Genomic DNA, 20,516 nt, shown 5'->3' with positions numbered 1-20,516 from the left:
CACTTGCCCACTTGCTCAAAGTAACACTTCTGATGGCAGAACTAAGACTGGAACAAGATTCCTTGGGTATGCAGTTTAACCTTTCCCAAGATGAGCCTGATTTTGTTGGCTCGGGCAAACTCCGGACAATGGTTTGTTGTTCAATAAGGTTCTACTCTAATCCGAGTGAGTTATATCCATTCATTTCAATGGGTCTGCTTGGAGTGTGACAATATTGGAAGTGACCCCATACTTTCAGCGCAGGGTGCAAGGCATGGGTAGGAGTTGCTGTGGGCCACACTTTGCAAGTGGGCCCTACCAACCACTTTGCAGAACTTTTAAAATCTCCTGCTCACATAATTCTATTTTGTTTTTTAAGACAATGCAGCCTTAAGGACTGCCTCTCCCCATATAAACTGACCCAGACGCTGTGCTTGTTATCTGAGGCACCTTCTCTGTGAGAGGTTTGGAGGTTGACAACACGACAATGGGCCTTTTCTGTGGTGGCTCCACATTCACGGAATGCATTCCCCAGAGAGGCTCACCTGGCATGCTTGTTACATATATTTAGGCGCCAAACAAAAACATTCCTCTTTACCCAGGCTTTCGGCCATTAAACAATCTGTGGCCTTTTTTAAGAAAGGGAGGGGCTGTTATGATTTTTTTAGTGGCTGTTTTATTGATTTTTTAAATTATTATTACACTATATAAATGTTAATGTACACTGCCCTGGGATCTTTGGATAAAGAGCAGTAAATTTAAATAAATAAATAAATAAAATGTGCCAACACTGGCTGGCAGTAGTACTTCAGGGTTCTGGACAAGGGTTCAGCAACATCCCCATCCCTAGCCTAGAGGTTTTTACACAGCTATGTGCTCTTAAGGATGCTCCGCATTTGCAACCAGCCATAGCCCCCCCCCCCCCCACGCCCAATGATAGGGACACCCCCTACCTGATACATGCAGATATCACAGAAAGATACCAAAAGGGAGAGTTCCTGCCCAATACCTTGCAGTTTTTCCTTGGCTTCCTCGAATCCAAACTGCGGCTCCGTTTCAAGAACGCTGGGTATCAGGGAAGAGAGAGAAAGAGAAGGAAGAATGTGAACATTGGGGGTGGTGAGATTCTGCAGGGATGCTTGGCCCAAACAGCTCTGCAGCTGAACAAGGCATGTGCTACCCCTCCAGGATTTACTTATTAAGAAATAAATATCTCTCAGTAGTGAGCCTGGAGGACAGCAGATGTACTGTGTCCAGATTAAAAAAAAAAGTTTAAAGAGACAATGAACAATAGGTCACATTTCGAGAAGGAAGACGAGAGCCCCGCTGCAAGAAGACTGGCAGGGAGGCACATGAAAGAGTCGCCTGCAGCAGCAGCAGACCATCAGACCACCTAGCCCAGTTTGGCCTAAATCTCAACTGGCAGCAACTTTCCACAGTTTCGGGCAAAGGACGGGTCTTTCCCATGACTTGCTCTTTGTAGATGATGGGAATTGAAACTGCATGCAGAGGATTGTTTCCTCTGCCACTGGACCACACAGTAGATTCAAAACAGGAACACAGGAGGCTCCCTTATACTGAGTTAGAGCATTGGGTCAGTGTAATGTCTACACTGACTGACAGTAGCTCTCCAAGGTTACAGTCAAGAGTCTCTCCCAGCCCTTCCTGCAGATGCCAGGGACTGAATCTGGGACCTTCTGCATGCGAAGCAGGGACTCCGGCCACTGAGCTACAGTCCATCCCTAAATGAGGGTGATAGCACGGGTGGCGCTGTGGGTTAAACCACAGAGCCTAGGGCTTGCCAATCAGAAGGTCGGCGGTTTGAATCCCCGCAACGGGGTGAGCTCCCGTTGCTTGGTCCCTGCTCCTGCCAATTTAGCAGTTTGAAAGCATGTCAAAGTGCAAGTAGATAAATAGGTACCGCTCCGGCGGGAAGGTAAACGGCATTTCCGTGCGCTGCTCTGGTTCGCCAGAAGTGGCTTAGTCATGCTGGCCACATGACCTGGTAGCTGTACGCCAGGCTCCCTCGGCCAATAAAGCGAGATGAGCGCCACAACCCCAGAGTCGGTCTTGACTGGACCTAATGGTCAGGGGTCCCTTTACCTTTACGTCCCTTCCAGCTTATGAAAAGGGCTGTGCCCTGCCAACCTCTGCCTGCCCTTCACCAGCATGCCTTCTTGCTTACATTCAGTTCAGATGGCAGCACTGGCTCCACTCCCTGTTTGGGCTTCCTGCTTCCTGCCCTACCAGCCACTGCCAGAGTTATTTCCACTAATATATAATCCATCCAGCCCTATTTATAGGCGCCAGTTTGAGAGGAAGTAGGGCTGGACTGCAATTCTTAATTTCATCAAGTATCAGTGTATGCGAGCACACATCTTTCAAAAATCAGAGTCCGCCTCTAAGAGGAAGAGACTCCCCACTTCAGAAATATGCCTTCAGTTCATCAAGGACTTTAAAAAACAGGGACTCAGGTGTGTTGGAGGGGGTGGGGCTTCCTAGCATACCCCTATCATCATCACGCTAGGGAAACAAATGCTTGATTCTTACAGCTACACTAGGGTTGCCATATTTCAAAAAGTAAAAACCAGGACACCCCAAAAGTTCTTGAGTTTTTTGTTTTGGAAAGCCCGAAGTTGTTGAGCCAAATTTTTTTTGACTGACTTGCCTAAGATCCAGCACAAAGCACCACCACCTTTCAGAAATCCCAGTATGGCAGCCCTAAGCTACACATACTGCTAGGTTCTGTATCATGTCAGCAAGTTACCAACCAGGTTAAGTGCTAATGAAGTGACCTCTCATGCAATGAGGTATGTGTGTGTGTTTTTTTAAGGGAATGAATCTGCCCACTTCAGTTACATGGGGAGAATTAGCCACACCCAAACACCATTAATGGAATGTAAAACGATTTGCAGATGGCAAAGCAGAAGTCATTAGCACACTTGCTGGAAAAAGAAGAAATAAAATACAAGGGCATTCAAAGTCTTTTGAGGGGAGGGGGGGATGCAGATCTTTACAAAGACGGTTAGAACACCTACTCTGAGACTGCTTTTGCTCCCCAGTCAAAGACGTTCCCCGCAAGAAGACCTTTCACCAGAGCGAACTGCCGCTCCTCCCAGCCTAGTGAATCCAAAGAGTCGATAACGCTCTGGTAACACTTTAGTGCGATGCCGTTTTCTTTCTGTTTTACCTGCAAGAAAGTAAGGCACAAGGTGAGATGCGCGGGGAGGAAGGAGAAGGCTCAATTCCTTTAGAAGCGCCTTTTCCCTCCCCCCACCCCAAGCTCTCTGCTTTGTAGCCTCCAATGGGATCACTGAATAACCACAGCTGACAAGAGCATATAAAAAGAGCCATTTCTCACAGAAATTGCTAAAAATGCTCAGAGGTGGATGTTTCTAGAACCCAGCAGTAACTTCTTCGTTACAAAGCAGCAATGTGAGTTTGGTGCTGGGAAAAACAATAAGTTTGACAGAATTCAGAGACGGGGTCTTTTTGGTGTTGGCTCCCTAATTATAGAAATCATGAAAAGCATTATACCTGGGCCCCTGCTGTACAGGCTTTCAAATGGAAATGCTTCTTTTTTTTTTTTTGGACTGCCTGTTTTTTGGAGGGTGGGGAAGGGGTGTTGCCTATTTTGTCTGGGGGATTTTTTAAAGTGATTTACAAAAACAGGTACCTTTCTAGTCTTACATCCCTGCATCTTGAGTTCCAATTTTCAACAAAACAATTCCATCTTTTAGCAACTTTGGTATCTCAGAGCACTTTCTCACTCCCAGAGTCTTGCATACATGCAAGGCATTCATTTGTACATTTACCCCATTACTCTGGACTCTTCTTTATCAACTGCTCTGAAGGGGAAATCCTCAGGGCAGGGACCTGAATCTGCAGTTTGTCTATTACTGCTCATGGGAAAGAAAAGATTTGGGAATCTATGGGTTGTAAACAGCACTAGTTGTACTCGGGAGTAAACCCAGTTATGTTAATACATCTGGCTGAGGTTCATTAGTTTCAATGGGTCTACTCTGAGTAGGACTTAGCTAAGGCTTACTTGAGCACAGCCAGAAGGTTAAGGAGGAAACACTTACCTTGGAGTAGGGATCTGGGAAGTTGAACTCATTCAAACAGTGCTCCCTTGTATCCAGCAGACTTCTAACAGTTAAGGTGCCGTAGGCACTGGGGGAGATGAAAGGGAAAGGACAGGAAGGACATAGGTCAGCTGAGAACACAGAAACCTTATACTGAATCAGACCACCGGTCTATCTAACCCAGTACTGTATACACCTGGTCCCTACCGCCCACTAATGGGCGTTTCAGGATTCTAGGTTGGCAGTAGGGAGTTCTACAGCACAAGCTGAATCCTCCTTCCGTCAAGCACTGGTGGGCAGTGAGGAAATTTTACCATCAAGAAAGATGCATTAGTGGGTGGTAAGTATAAAAAGGTTGACTACCCCTGGTCTAGACAGACTGGCAGAGGCTCTTCAGGAATTCAGACAGGAATTCCCAGTCCTACTTGCGAGATGCCTGGGATTGAACCCAGAACCTTCTGTGTGCCGCTGAGCTCTTGCCCTTCCCCTTTCTAGCCGTGCAGGGTAATTAAGGGCAACTTTTGCTCTGCTAGTTATATGCATCTCTCATGCATCTCAAGATAATTAAGTGGCTTGTTCTCAAAAGGTATTCCATGGTTCTCTGGAATTCCCTTAGGAGTGAAGCACGCAGCCAGCATTGTTGTTTTCAACACGGGTTGAAAATGTTCCTCCCTCCCTAATCTTTCCAAATTAGTCTGTTTCCTTCTGCACTTTTTACTTCTTGCTGGGTTTTTAAGAGCTTCATACTGCGTTTTATGATTGGCATCCTGCTTTATATTCCATTCTTCACTTTTTACGCTAGCTTGCTGTTCGGTTGTATCTTATTTTTACATGACACTGCGGCAGAGCCGGTGGTGGTGGTTTTTTAAAGAGATCATCAGCTGCTTTGGGGAGGAAGTTATTCAAACAGCAAGGGATAGAGAGTTTCAAACACATATAGTGAAATAAACTAAAGGAGGAGTGGATAGGAGCTGAACGGAGAAAAGGGGAAAAAAAGGACAGACAAAAGGAAAGATTTCCAGCGCATATCCCAACTATGGAAGTAATTACCATGCAATGCGCTGACAGCCACTAACTGATTCAACAGTCATGGAAGGTAATTTATCAATGGCTACAAGTTCTGTTCCCCATGTGCTTCCCTTCAGAAAGCCTTTGAATTAATAGTTGCTGGAAAATCACAGGAGAGAGAATGCTATGGCCCTCGTGCCCTGCTTGCGGGTTTCCTGAATACATCCAGTTCAGGAGTGTGGAAACTCAGACCTGGGGGCCGAATCTGGCCCTCGGGACTCGCTCCAGGCCACACCCCTTCCCCAGTCGCACTGGCTTGAATGTGTCCTTGAACTCCAATAACTCCTCCTGCTTGTCTGGAAGACAGAGGTGTGCTTACTGCACAAAGGCGTTGCTGACTTTTTGCCCAGTGTGGCCCCCAGTAGGTTGAAAAAGCTTCCCTTTCTCTGATCTAGGTGGCCACAGCAGAAAGCCCCAAAGCCCTGCTGGATCAGGCCAAATGAGGCCCATCCAGTCCAGGCTCCTGTTGCCACAGCAGCCAACCAGAGGCCTCTGGAATGCAGGACATACCGTATTTTTCGCTCTATAAAGACACACTTTTCCCCTTCCTAAAAAGTAAGGGGAGATGTGTGTGCGTCTTATGGAGTGAATGCAGGCTGCGCAGCTATCCCAGAAGCCAGAACAGCAAGAGGGATTGCTGTGCAGCGATCCCTCTTGCTGTCCTGGCTTCTGGGATTCAGAATATTTTTTTTCTTGTTTTCCTCCTCCAAAAACTAGGTGCATCTTATGGCCTGGTGCGTCTTATAGAGCAAAAAATACTACAGCCGCAATTCTCCCAACTTGCAATTCCCAGCAACAGGCATTCAGAGGTGTTCTGCCTCTGGAGCTGAAACATGCCCATCGTGGCTAGTGGCCATCGACAGGCAGAATTCACGGAGGATAAAGACTAGCTGTCTTTTAGAGCCATTTACAAAACTGGTGGGAATTACTCAGGCTGCAAAAGTAGCAAGCAGCTCATCAAGACGCCCAGCGGTGTTTAAAATGTGCACGAGGTTCCAGCTAAGTCAACCCACTGCCGTCCCGCACGCACCGACTTACAAAGGCTGCTGCCGGAGCGTCTGAAGTTTGTCCCAGTACTTCTGCCGGAACTTCTCGGCTCGCTCAGCTGCATCAACAGACTCTGGCTGGCTGGCTGCAGCTCGCTTCGCGACCTGGCAAAGGAAGCAAGGAAAGCGGAGGGAGAGACAGTGCCAAGGGCATTGTTACTTGCACCTCCAAGACTTTGCGGCTTCTGTTGCTGTTAAATAGAAAACGAAAGCAGATGAAGCTGGAGGCAAAGAGAAATGTCAGAACCGGGCCCTGGCAACAGCAAACCCTCTAGATTAGGCTAAATAGTTGCTCTAGTTTGAAGAAAGCAGCTGACCAAAACAAAACAGCAACGCACATCTAAGATGCAAGAGGGCAAAAAAAATCCCCTGACATATTTTTATTTATTTATTTAAAGAAATCTCAAGGGTCCACAAACACTGGCTTAGCTTACCAGCTGACCCAGAGATGGGAAAAATGAGGTCCTGGGGCTGGATGTGGCCCTTCAGGTCTCTATGGCCCCTTGGACCCTTTCTAGTCACACCCCTCACCAGCCCTGATTCATAGACTCCTTGAGTATTTAAGCCCACTGGGTTTCCGCAGACGCTCCTGTAGAATCGGTGGAATTCCATGGGCTTCACTTTCCTATTAGGAAATCTGCAACCCCCTGCAAATCCATGTGATATACGTGGCAACACATTTAATAGAAGGCCCTCACCCCGTCCAAGGCCTCCTCGAAGCATGAGAGCCAGTACTTCCTAGCCATGGCATCGTCGGTGAGGTCAACTGTGTCCGGGATGTAGGTGGATGGATCCTTCAGCAAGGGAAGATTGACAAGCGGTCGTTCCAAACGATCCATTTCCAACATGTCAAACTTGGGAAGAGGGGAGAAAAGTTTGTGATCAGTATAGAATGAAATTAGATAGGAGACCTGAACTAACACACGTGGTTTATGCCTGGAGAAACTTGGGGAAAGAAACGTGATGGGGACCTGTGCATCAGCGGCAATCTAGCATAACTACACGTCCTTTAAGTCCCAGGTCCTGCTGCCAGGCTTCCCATAATGGGTATCCGGTTGGCCACTGTGAGATCAGGTGGGCCTTTGGCCTGGTCCAGCAGCCAGCCTCTTCTCACCTGCGCAGCTCTATCCTAAGGAGACTCACCGTGCCGCTCCTTTCTCGCTGCATGGGGCAGATGTCCGGCGACGTGCTCATGAGCCCAGAACTGCCAGCGTAGTTTTCCCCCCAGCTGTACTGATTAGGATCTAGGAGATGGTGGGGAGGAGAGAAACAGAACCATTAGCTGAAGGCAAGAACATACAAGAAGACGCAAAGAGAGAGATTCCCACACATGCCACAGATTTACAATCTCTTGTACAAAGAATAAAAGCAAACAGCAAATAAAGCCAGGTGTTTGGGGAATGCAATAGAACTTTGTTGGATCATACAATTGGGTTTAAGCAGGGTTTCCCAAACTTGGGTTTCTGTTTTTTTTTTTACTATAATTCCCATCTTCCCTGACCACTGATCCTACTAGCTAGGGATGGTGGGAGTTGTAGTCCAACAACAGCTGAAGACCTAAGTCTGGGAAACCCTGGTTTAAAAAATAAAAAGGTTAGGGACGAAACAAATGAAAGTTAATTATATTTACTTATTACAACGTTCTGATGGTGAATGACCATAGTCACGGTCACGAAGGGTTGCATCCGACGCTAGGCTTACTCAGAGTAAACCCAATGCAGGGAATAGAACCAACCAAGGTTAATTAATTTCACTGGGTCTACTCTGAGCAGGATGCAGCCCAAAGGAAATGCCCCTGACTCTTTGCCAGCAGTAAAGCTTTAAGCTGTGTGAAAACCTGGATTCCTACTGGTGAGTGCCTGGAAGCTTTCAAGCGATGCCTATGTGGTTTTATCGGGCTAGAAAACCACAAGAACAATTAAGCAAAAATTGGGAAAAGAAGAAAGACTTTTACCCTCTCCAATAATAAAACAGTGGGAACATGAGTAAACATTCTTAATACCCCGGGCGAGGGAGGGGGGGGAGGAGAAGAAGGGAGAGACTTCTCATGGGCAGACGACCAAGTTGACAATCCTATGTTCTGTTGGCCGATTATCCTTGTCACAACTGGGTCTTGTTAGGGGAGAAGTCACAGTTGGAGGCTTGACTTTCCCCCTCCTTTTTCTAGGCAGGAGGTGGTGGTGGCGCCATGTTCTGGCACAAACAGGCGGGCTGAGGAGGAGGCCAAATCTCTTTTAAAACCCACCACAGTAAATGGAGTGAGAAATTGGGAGCTCCATGCCCAGAAGTCCAAGAATGGCTGGAACAGGAGACTTAATTCCCCACCCAGGCGGGGGGTTCAGACTCCCCCCCAGAGGATTGTGAACTTTTTTCAGAGCGTGTTCTGTACTTACTGTCTTGCTCGGCTCCCTTCAGAAACGCCCCGATGGCTCCCAGGTATCCTTCGTGCCTCAGGAACAAGGCCTGAACCTCTCCCTGCCACGACATGAAAATGTTTGTGTTTGGATGGCCTCCAATAGCTTGAAAAGCTCTTTTTGCATTACCATTACTGTGTTTACAGCTCTTAACAAAAGGGCAAGCACAGATCATAAGCTGCAACCCTGACTTTGTGCAGGAATTCCAAGACCTATTTCAACGCAGAAATTCTGCAAGCGTAAACACAGCACTTGAATTGGGCTTTTGCTGCCTCCAGTCACATCTGGGGTAAATAAAGATAATGGGGGCAAATACTGCAGTGGATATTTTGCAAAAACGAACAAACCAGGCAGCCACTGAGGAGTGAAGAGGGCACGAATTTCCCAGTCACTAATTTTGCCTGACTCGCTCGTTTCTGCGTTGTATCACATGCTAGTACTACTCAGATGCACAGAAATTAAGGGACATTATTTAGGGCTACCAATAAATGACACATTAAAAAGAAAGCCAAGTCTCTAGACTAGCATGGCTTAGATAAGTGACTACCTGTTTCTTTACAGGCATTATCAAGCGACAAAGCTGACAAAGCTGAAAGGGTGGGTCGCAGCTATTAATTCTGTTATAGCTTAATTACTTTTTAACCTTTATGTTCTCAGCTATCTGTGTTTGTTTTAATTTTTGTGAGCTTCCTTGAGTTCTGGTTCTGGGGAAAAGGTTGGAAGGACACACACACCCTGCTTTACACAATCCAGGAATGAGGAGGTTGTGGTCCTTCAGATATTGTTGGACTTGAAACTCCAATCAGCCCAGCAAGCATAACCAAAGCCCTGGGAGATGGGAGATGGAGTTCTGCAACATCTAGCAGGAACAAGATTACCCACTCCTGACTTAATCACACAGCTGCAAACCAAAAACACACCTTTTTAGTCATTCCCTGAAAACTAAAACTAATAATAATAATAATTCTTCATTACCTTGGAGAAGAAATTAATACTGTAAGTAATTGTGCGCATGGTGACTGGATGGCCTCGAATAAAAAAGCCTCCAAAATAAATTTTGTTCAGGTTGTGGAGTTTGGCGTAGAGGCAAGCCAGCTGCCCAATATCGTTGCTGATCATATGAAGCAAGCTTTTTGCCATGTCTTCTTTGGAAAATTCTAAAAAGGAGGGAGATAAAAGTATGAGTAAACAACTCATGGTCCACAGCACAATTGTAAAAGTCGTCTGCAAGCAATCAGTTCAGATCTCTGGGAAGAGCAGACAACCTGCTGGGTGAGGAGAAAGAAAGAGAGAAAAAAGTGTGCCCCCTAAAAATTTGGCTCTGGCCCTGCCCCTACCTCTAGTATATGGCACCCAGAAGAAAATAAAAGACTGTCCCTTTAATCCAGGGATAGGCAAACATACCCAAGAGCAGTGTTTCCCAACCTTGGGCCTCCAGCTGTTTTTGGACTACAACTCCCATCATCCCTAGCTAGCAAGACCAGTGGTCAGGGATGATGGGAATTGTAGTTCAAAAACAGCTGGAGGCCCAAGGTTGGGAAACACTGCCCAAGAGGAGACTTTTAGAGTCAGGAGTAGCAAACGCGGTGGTCTCTAGATGTTGTTGGACTACAACTCCCTTCATCCCCATCTTTTGGGCATGCTGGCAGAGGCTGATGGGGGTTGTGGGTCAACAGGATCTCGTGGTTCTCAACCTGGGGGTCCCCAGATGTTGTTGGACTACAACTCCCATCATCCCTGAGCTCTGGCCTTGCTAGCTAGGGGTGATGGGAGTTGTAGTCCCCAACCAACATCTGGGGACCCACAGGTTGAGAAAAGCTGATAGAGGGTCACCCCATTGCCTATCCCAGTTGTAGATGAGTAAGAACGGGCCAGAATTCACTTTGGAGGGAACTCGGGTGGTTTTGTGGAATGAATCAGGGATGAAGCCAGCAGCAACTCTGGGGCTTGATTTGCTCAATTCAACACTAGACCTGTAGCCTCATCAGAATCAAGTTACATGGTGAGCTCTGTCCATGGGCCTACTCTGAGTAAAACCTAGTTGGCTAGAGCCCTACATACACTTTGTTTTAAAAGACTGACAGAGCAAGGCAGCAACTCAGCAGACAAACCCATGGGTTCTTTCACAGGTTTGATCACCGCACCAGCACGACGAAGTGAATTTTCAAGTGGTACCTTTGTCTGCTGTGGCAGATTTCCCGAAACTACTGGCAATCAGGTTTCCACTTAGCCCCAGCGTCTGGTAGGCCCCACCATAAACATCCTTCACAAGCATATCGACGTTTGTGTGCCGTCCCTTCGAAGCGAGCTGCAGCAACTCATCAAATTTCTAAAAAACAACAACCAAACAAACAACACCCTGCAAACATCGCTTGAGCACCTCTTGACATCATGGATAATTCTTAATTCTTAGGTCCCGTGGACTCTGTTAGGATATTTCCGTTCCACCTTAAAAGGGAGCAGGCTTTGTGAGTCACAGAGTCTGCGCATTTCCTGTTCACAGGATGTTTATGTTTTCTATTGCTTTCGTTTCTCTCTCGGTGCCTGAACGCTGAAGCAGGCAGTCATGTTTTTCTCTGTTCTGACTAACGCAGAATAAACTTATGAAAAATGCTCTTCTGCGTGCATCTTTTGCTGTGCATTATCTGCTGATAAGAGCGTGCACCAGCCCTGGAATGTGGCAAGCTATTTCTGGAGCTCGTGTCGCTAATTGCTGATACTGCGTGTCTATGGGAGATCAATGGACGTCCGGAGGCGACGTGGAGCCATGATGGACTTTGTCTCCCTGGCAGTATCCCGACAGACTCCCCACCTGAAGCTGTTCACTGCAGACACAGATTGACTACCTGCAGTAAGAACAAGGCCTTGGTCTAGGAAGCACCAACACAAATTTGCGCTTCTCACGCAGCACAAGAGAGGTAGCCAAGGTGGCCAAGAGATCTTCCCTTATTAGCAACACACCCAAGTCATGAAAACATTGTAGCCTCTGGTATTACCTTTGTTTGTGTAAGCAATGTTCCGAGCCCCCAGAAAGTGCCCCCTCCGATTGAGCTCCCTCCAATCCACTCAAATTTATCTTCCGTTTCCACCTATCAGGAGCAACAACAGCACACAGAGATGACAGCTGTAATATCGACAAGAACACATATCTCAGTGTGTGCCTGTCTGGACATGTTTTTCCCTTGGGGAAACCCAGCTTTCAAATAACCAGGAAGAGAGATTAAGGTGGGGATCAGTACGGGAAAGCCTAGACAGGTGACCTATGCAAACCATGCATGGTTTAACCAGGTGGAGCAGCAGCAGGAAGATCTTCAATTGCAAGGCAAAAAGGAGACAAAAGGATGTATCTTTTAGATCAGGAGTGAGGAACCTTTTTCAGACAGAGGACCACATTCCCTTTTGCACAACCTTCTGGGGGGCAGCATGTCAGTGGTGGGTGGGGCCACAGGCAATGGTGACAAGTGTCATTTGGATAGACAGCCACCAGCCAGATTCCAGTCACCAGGCCTTTCCTTCATCAATATGAACTACACTTTCAATATCTGCATATGAATTATCAATTGAATTGTTAAGCTGATTTTACATACCTTCACTATGGAAACTCCCGAGCCGATATTGACTAGCAAATAAGGGAAAATATGTGGGTGGTTCATCTGAAACCGGAACTCTGGGTCTGCATCCTTCATGTATGCAAATGCCTCGTGGGGGATGTTCTTTAGCACAAAGTTGCACCCTTTAATTAGGCAGGTCATGACATCTTCTTTATCTAACCTAAAACATGAATTAAAAAAAGTAAAGTTCCTTTACTTTCAGCTCTATGTGCTTTACAAGAATCAGATTAATTCTGCTGTTCAGTTTAATTGTGAATTTTACCACAATGACTTCGAAAACTGAAGTGTGCAAATGTTGTCTCTTTCTGTCTCAGGCGTGTGTGTGTGTTGGTGGGGAATTAATCTGGGGGAGGGGGAGGGAAGTGACCAGAAGCGGGTGGTACCCACTGCAACTTGCTCAAAACTCCAGAAGTACCCATAATCCAAAAAAAGTTCCTGCTGTGAAGTCTTTCCGTCTGATCACTTAAGAGAGAATTCTCTTCGACCAGTGAAAAAGAACTGTCCCTTACGTTGTGCTCCACTGATAGCATTAATCTTGCTTGGCCATTCTGAGAGCAGGGAGTGAGTCACCCCACTTTCAGTGAGATCTCATTCTTTTCAAGGGACCTCACACACATTCAAATTGTATTGCAGGTTGCTCTGTTGCTTCCTCTCACCACAGGTGAACAAGGAAGCGGCTGCATTCAAGTCTTCTGCGTTCACTCCTTCTGCAGCTATGCTGGTCTCTGTTTGCTCACAGACCACCTCTACATGCCCTGTGAAACCTACCAGCCTTCCCTCCACCCAGCCCATCAAGTTAGAGTAAAAAAAATTGAGAAGTCTATGCAGTGCCCAATTCTGCAGCCCAGAGCTGACCAGTTCCCAAGTTTATGTGCATGTAAACTACAGTTAGCCCACAACTTTTGCAGGGGTTATGTTCCGGGGATTGCACCTAAAGCAAAAATCGCGTATAGTCAAAACAAATTGGGGTTCTATGGCAGGTGGGATTGCCAGAGTTCCTTTATCCTCCTTACACCCTTTTTATTCATTTGCCAAGCATGTAAGGCTGGATGCGCACAAGTTAAATGCATGTGAGTTGCAGGCTTACTGTAACAGATTTATTTAAAAATACAGTCGTACCTTGGCTCCCGAACGCCGCAAACCCGGAAGTGAGTGTTCTGGTTTGCGAACGTTCTCTGGAACCTGAACATCCGACGCAGCTTCCGCAGAGCTTCCTGCAGCCAATCGGAAGCCACACCTTGGTTTTGGAAGTCAAACGGACCTCTGGAACAGATTCCATTCGACTTTCAAGGTACAACTGTATAAACAGATATATGTGTATACGTATATATCTGTATGTTGCTACAGAAGCTTGTTTGGGGGCTGAAGAACAGGGTAAAAATAAGTCAAGAGAATCTGCCTCCTGAAGCAAGTGCTTTACTTCTTCTTCATGGCAAGGCCTGCGCCAGTGCCAAGTGATCAAAGCATACAGCAGCCCATCAAAGCCAATAATAATAATTTCCAACACAAAGGACGACTCTGCATTTCCACTTACTTTAGTCCCAGCTTCTTCTCAATAAGGTCTTTGAATTTGTACGCACCACCTCCTGTGGCTTTGATCACTTTCGTTTCCGTGTTGACGAGATGGTCTTTGATGAAGTCCAGACAGGTTTCAATATAGGCGTTCTCAAACTTAATGAAATGCAGCCGAGCCGTTATCTCCTCCTGCACCGTGATTTCATACGGCGATTCGTGTTCTACGTCCTTTGGGGAACAGCAACAAAGAAGAAGAAGAAGTGAACAACAGCCCCAACTCTAAAAAGAAAAGCAAATTCAGAGGTTGCTTTCCTTTTTTATTTTTTATTATTACTTGTTTGGAGCACTTGTACCCCACACTTCAGTCAAAAAGGCTCCCAGAGCTGCTTGCATATAATCAAGTAAAACAAGACAGACCCTACCTGCAGGTTTGCAATTCCAAAAAAATGTGACACACAAGGAAACGGGGACAGGGAGGGAAGAGGAAAAGCAAAAACTCAAGCAACAATTTCTAAATAAGGAACGCTGGCACAGTTTAGAGGCAGGAGGTGCTTGATGCAGTGGGGTCTCCCGCAAAGCTGATGAAATGAGCCCTACCTCCTATCTCTCCCTCTGAGGAAGCCTGACACAATGGCTGCCCCAAGTGACAGTGAAGGGGAGAGGAGGTCTGATGGAGCTGGCCTGTCACGGCAGAACTGATGGGAGTAAGCTCCGCTTCCTATTTCTCCCACTGAGAAAGGCTAAATTTAGCGGTCCCAGTCTGCCGCAAAATGCCACTATAGCATGATCTAAAACTATTGCAATATCCACACATTTGTATATTTTGAGTATGTTTTTATTGTCACTATCTTCAAATGAACATTAACAAAAACAGTAAGGATTTTGGCTGCACAGTAATAAAAATAATAGTAACCTTACCTTTCCTGACTGATCAAAAGATCGCACTCTTGCCACTTTATGCTGTACTGTTGAATAATAAGCCAATTTGGCCAGCGACCCACCTGCCGACAAAATAAAAGTATTATAGCAGCGAGATAAGCACTGGGAGCAGCTAACACGGGGCCTCTCCGGAAGTTTTTGGTCTACAAATCCCATCAGCCTCAGCTAGCTAAGGATGATGGGAGCTGTAGTCCAGCAACATCAGGAGAGGGCTGCAGTGGTTACCTCTGGTCTACAAGATTAGGGCAGGGATAGCAGAGACCTGTTAAGTTAGAGCAAGCTAGCCTCAGCTGGAGGTGACCTACCTTAAAATTAAGGAGATAAGGAAAACAGAGTTATATTGCTTGAAGATACAATGGATTTGCAGCTTATTTACTTGTGTAATCAGTTTTACATGCTTGGCCAAAAAAGGGGGGGGAGTGAAAGGGGGGGAACGTCGCAAGGGGGTGGGAGAGTGGGAAAAAAATATTGGCTATCCCACCCCCCATTGCACTCACCCTGTGAGAGCGTTTGGAGGTTCAGAGAGAGTTTGTATCAGCCTTGGGAGAGACGGTACAGTGGTACCTCGGTTTAAGAACAGCCCTGTTTATGAACTATTCAGTTTACGAAATCCACAAAACCAGAAGTAGTGTCCCGGGTTGCAAACTTTACATCGGTCTAAGAACAGAAGCCGAATGGTGGAAGGGCACCGGCGGCAGGAGGCCTCATTAGGGAAAGCGCACCTTGGTTTAAGAACGGTTTCAGTTTAAGAATGGACTTCCGGAACGGGTTAAGTTTGTAAACCGAGGTACCACTGTAGAGGTGATCAGAGTGTCTTCAGTTGCTTTGGGAGAGTTTTCTAAAGGGTTGCATTGACTATGCTCAATTCTGGCTTTACACGAACGGAACCCCTGCATAAGGTGAGAGCCAACTGCTTACAATATGACCTGTTTTTAATCCACGTTACGCCAGCTTGGTTTTATACAGCCTTTAAGTGGTGAGGTAATGCCTTAGTGACCAACGTAACATTTGTAAGCTGCTTTACGTAATATTTTGTGCTTTAGCTAATATCATTTGAACTCCAATTAACAGTAAACTGATTGTTGACCAGCTTGATCATCCCTACAAAAACAATCAAGAAGCATGCCACAAGTAGTTTAAGTGCTTTCTTTTAATTGAGCTGTGAGCAATGTAACTGTTGGGCAACCTCAATTATTTTCCCGTAACTTGCGATAATTGTTTTCTCTAGAAGTAGGGCGGTGGGGAAATCCATCTGCAGCAATATGCACAGAGCTAATGGTTCATGGGTAAGTTTGAAATTTACAGTAATGTTTCTTGGAAACTGGGGGGGGGGGGGGAGGTTTTCTTGCAAATGACATGTCACCAGCATAACATGGCAATTCACTGCAAGGCACCCACAAATCATTGCCTTCAAAAGCAACACTGTGCATATGATAAATTTTACTATGCACCCACAAGTGGCAGGTCAGCATTAAGTGGGGGGTCTGACCCCGGCCTCCCACGTGTTAGTCCAACACGTTCAACCTAATTTCGAACTTGACCATAGAGTTAGGTACTGCTGCTACAGGACCATATTCATTCAGACACTAAAGCTAGACGGCGAAAATTTGCAAGGCTATTACATATGTTATTATTGGAGAGTTCTTTTCAGTCTAAAATATGCTGGGGTGTATCCAACAACACTTTACTCAGAGTAGGCCTACTAAAATTAAATCCAAAAAGGCCAGTCGCATTAATTTCAGCAGGTGTCCTCCGAGCTGGACCGACATTAATTTACGAACAGCTCACATTATAAAATATCAATACAGAAAAATTAAACATGAATATAAAATATGCACTGGAAGTAGCAACAGATTTTTTTTAAAAAAACCCAATACAAACACGAAGAGACAATAATTTTAAATATTAATCCTTTATGGCTGCACCCTCATCTCTCTCTCCTGTGTGCACCAGAAGAGGTCCCCAAAAGGCTGAACTTGACATTTAAGCTAATCAGCAAAGGAACCAGGAAAGCGACAATTATTTTACAACCAAAGGATGTGCTTAATCCGCTCTGAGCGTTCCAAGCCCACCCTCGCCACAGGTTATTTGGTACTTCCCACCCACAATATTCAGGATTGCCCAACGTGTAGTTATTTCCTTTTGTCAGGACTAATCTCCAGAAAGCTGCAGAAAATGCTGAACTGAAGCGTTTCCTCTTCCCCATTGAGATAAGGGAGTTGCAGCCTTCCGCAGGAAAACACAACACACAAAGGAAATTAATATTGCACACAGCGCATAGTTAAGGCTGTGGCATCCGCTCCCACAGGTCCAGTGGTGGCCACAAACTTGGATGCTTTTAGAAAAGGATTAGACCAACACAGCAGGATGGCTGTGTTCAGCTTCTGCTGTCAGAGGCATTGTACCTCTGCATGCTAGTTGGTGGAAACCACAGAAGGGAAGGAGTGATCCTGCACTCAGGTCCTGTTTGTGGGATTCCCATAAAGGGCATTGCCAGGCTTGCCAATGGATGGATTACATGTGCCTTTGGTTCCAGCAGGTATCTTCTTAGGTTCTCCCCTATTTTTATGAAATATGCTGCTCCAATACACTTTTAAAGCTGGCACATAGTTCCTTCCTAAAAGATTTAAAAATGAAAGAAACAGCATGCACTCCAGAATTTGAGTTGGGGTGAACAGGGATGCATCATAAGTCTGTTCAAGCTGCATTTGTTGTTGTTGTTATTAAGTACATTTTAAATGTTCCCCAAGGAGGCGAAAGGCTTACATGTAGAAATGTCACACGAGAGGGAGAATGCAAGGACTTGCAGCAAACACAGAGGCTGGTTTTTTAAAATAGTAATCAGGGGAACGTTCCCACAAACTCCCATCAGCAACCTGGAGTCCGTGAAAAAAGTTGTAGCACTTGATTCTGAAAGCTGTGCGAGGCAGAAGATCTCCCAACATCCAATTTATACCAGATTCCACAGAAAATTCTGCACGTATATCACCAGGAAAGACAGCCTGGGCATCTGAACCCAGTTTTACTACATCTGCTGAATTAATATACATACTCTTTGTAGAGAGTTTGCTTTTGTGGTTTTTTTATTTTGTCTTTGTGTTTGAAGTGACAAATGCACAACAAACAGCACTGAATAAGATTTTATGAAAAACAAAGACCTATATTGATGTCCGCTGTGACACTGTTCTGAAACTGTGAGGTTGGGGGGGGGGGGAGACTTTCTAGAGTGTAACAACATGTGATACCTGATTTATGTCTAATTGGCAGAGCTAAGTGGGTGTCCAAACACTGTTTCGGACACCCACTGTGGGATGCTCTTGTGTCTGAGGTTACAGCTAATCTCCTTGCTTTAATTCCACTCTGACCTAGTGAGAAGAAATCAAGCTCTAGCATTTAACCCACATTTTTGGTTAAATGTGAAAAACAAAGCTATCATCATCTCTCTTTTTTTGGAGAAGTTACACTCCACAAGGGGGCAGGGGATACCAGCTCAAGCTCTTAATGCAAACCCAATCCTTTGATTTTAATTGCATGGTATAATTTTATCTACTGTGGGACATGAATTGCAGATGATTCAAAATGTGAGACAAAAATGAGAACAGGAAACACCATCTTGTTCCAGCAAGACTCAGGTTTTAAACGACTCTTGAGGAAACACAACTCAGATAATTCTCCAAACAAAAGAGCAAAAGTAAGGCACAGGCACCAATGTTTGCTAAAGAGCAGTTCCAGGAACAACATGCAATGGCATGAGATGTCTAGTTCTTTATAAATCAGCATAATTATGTGACAAAGGACCTCTTCTTGAAATGAGGTTTATGGCTTATCCCCACCCACACATAATATGAAAATTTTCTCTTTTAGACAGGTAAAAGGTTTGAGTGATAGCCAGTAGTAGTCCATCTCAAAGGAGAACCACTGAAACCATTGACTTAAGCAACGTTTAAATCTATTAATCTCAGCTTTAAGTATGATTTAGAATGGATGTGCCTCATTGACAGGGATGCAGCAAAATCTCCGATCTGTCCTATTCTCACACACACAAACGTTCAGGGATGAAAAACCAGGGACAAATGCAAGACAAGTGATAAAGGCAGGTCAGTACTACTTACTCTCCCAAACCTAGGCCCACTATCCATTTCTTGGCCTGCCTCAACCAGTGAAGACTCATGTCAATTTCAGCCACAAATTCCTTAATCCCACACTGTAGTATATATGAATATATGCAAAGCACTTTAAACACCAAAGTCTAATGGGGAGAAAGGGTGGGATATATTTAAAAATAGATAGGATATAATGTTATACCAAATAAGCAGTACTTTCAGTTTTTGTTTATTATTTTTTGTTTATTTCATTTGTATCCCATCTTTCCTCCAAGGAGCTTAAAATAGCAAAATCTCTCTGTTTTATCCACACAACAATCCTGTGAGCTTAGGCTGATATTTAGCACCTGGCTCAAGGTCACACAGCGAGCTTCATGGGTGAGGGAGAATTTGAACCTTGGTCCTCTAGGTACTATTCCAACACGCCACAACCACACTGCACTGGCTTTGAGCATGCTTAAAGCACGTTACATAAAATGACCGTGTAATAATACACCTGCATATCAGCAGTGGGGAACTCCCCCCCCCCCCCCGCCGAGGGCCACACTCCCTCCTAGGCAACCTTCTGAGGGCCACATTCAAGCAATGGGCGGGCCCAGGGAGCGAAAGTGGGCAGAGTAGCGAATGCAAATTTTAACTTTACACAACAAGTCAGTTTCTACACTAGGACGCACAAACACCCTGCCCTCCAACAAGATGAATGAGAGGCGCATTTCAAGGGCACATTTCCAGCCAAGCAAAAAACAAAACTCAAGATAAGCTCCGTCAGTAGGGCACACGAGACTCTTCATCTCAGGGTCGGGGGTTTGAAACCCCACCTTGGGCAAAAAATTCTTGCATCACAGGGGGGTTGGACTAGATGACCCTCGTGGCCCCTTCCAACTCTCTGATCCTATGTGTGCAATGCTGGGCTGGTGGAGGGCTGAGGAGAGCCATGAGGGCCGGGGAGAAAGGCCCTGGGGGCCACCTCTGCTAACCTGCCCAATCCTAATTCCCCTTCCTCCAAGGGTAGCACATTTCCCAGCCCTCACTTGGGGGGAAAACAAGGTCAAACTCCTTTCCAATTCCCCCACCCCAAGTATGGGGGCGATACCCAGGCAGCCCCCAGCCCCAAACCCTGGCGGGGTTTCCCACCCCTAATGGCAGGGAAGGTACAGCCAAAGCGGGCAACCTTGTTTATACGTTCTCTTCTCTACCTCTCCCCCGCCCCCTCCCGGCCCCTGAGCAAGGCACTCTGGGCTCCGTAGTTTCCTCGCCGCGAGCCAGCGCCGGCCGCGGTGAGAGCGGGGACTACACCTCCCGCCGTGCGCCGCGCCGCCCGCTCGGCCCCGGGGCACGCCGGGACTTGCCGTCCGCTTCTCCCTCAGCCGCCACGGGCCGCTATGGGAAGCGGGACTACCGTTCCCGGCGTCCCTCGCGCGGCGGCGGCGGCGGCGGCGGCGCCTCAGCTCCTCCGCGCGTTCGCCTCCCTTTTTCTCTCTCAAATGAAGATGGTGAAGTGGCCGTGAGGAGCGGCGCTGGCTGCCGCCGCCTCTCCGCCCTCAGCGGCGTCCCTCCCCTTCAGCCCCGGCTCACCTATGTCGATGGCGAAGCGCTTGGCGTTCTCCAGGTTGCGGAAGATCTCGTCCGGCGGGAGGGTGATGCTCTTGTCTAGGCTGCCGCTGACGCCGCCGCTGTTCCTACCACCGCCTCGCCCGCCCCGCTCCGCCATTTTGGACGCATCGACCCGCTCTCTGCGTGCCCGGCCTCTTTAGGC

The 20,516-nt window shown here is 46.5% G+C and overlaps 1 protein-coding gene across 1 annotated transcript in view; it reads right to left on the bottom strand.

Moving 5' to 3' along the window:
* Nucleotides 1–20,516, bottom strand: part of PANK4 (pantothenate kinase 4 (inactive)) — a 27,849-nt gene extending 7,333 nt beyond the window's left edge. The window contains exons 1-14 of the mRNA XM_028740949.2: nucleotides 20,336–20,516; nucleotides 14,637–14,719; nucleotides 13,738–13,946; nucleotides 12,180–12,363; nucleotides 11,589–11,681; nucleotides 10,768–10,921; nucleotides 9,568–9,749; nucleotides 8,572–8,653; nucleotides 7,322–7,422; nucleotides 6,877–7,032; nucleotides 6,171–6,283; nucleotides 4,065–4,152; nucleotides 3,018–3,169; nucleotides 989–1,044 (exon numbers count right to left, since the gene is read on the bottom strand). Of these exons, the coding sequence (XP_028596782.2) occupies nucleotides 989–1,044; nucleotides 3,018–3,169; nucleotides 4,065–4,152; nucleotides 6,171–6,283; nucleotides 6,877–7,032; nucleotides 7,322–7,422; nucleotides 8,572–8,653; nucleotides 9,568–9,749; nucleotides 10,768–10,921; nucleotides 11,589–11,681; nucleotides 12,180–12,363; nucleotides 13,738–13,946; nucleotides 14,637–14,719; nucleotides 20,336–20,471 (1,789 nt within the window). The 5' untranslated portion in view covers nucleotides 20,472–20,516. The remainder of the gene's footprint in view (nucleotides 1–988; nucleotides 1,045–3,017; nucleotides 3,170–4,064; nucleotides 4,153–6,170; nucleotides 6,284–6,876; nucleotides 7,033–7,321; nucleotides 7,423–8,571; nucleotides 8,654–9,567; nucleotides 9,750–10,767; nucleotides 10,922–11,588; nucleotides 11,682–12,179; nucleotides 12,364–13,737; nucleotides 13,947–14,636; nucleotides 14,720–20,335) is intronic.

This window comes from Podarcis muralis, chromosome 7, assembly GCF_964188315.1.
Source record: "Podarcis muralis chromosome 7, rPodMur119.hap1.1, whole genome shotgun sequence".
Taxonomy (NCBI): Eukaryota; Metazoa; Chordata; class Lepidosauria; order Squamata; family Lacertidae; genus Podarcis; species Podarcis muralis.
This window is presented reverse-complemented; position numbering and strand designations above follow the sequence as displayed.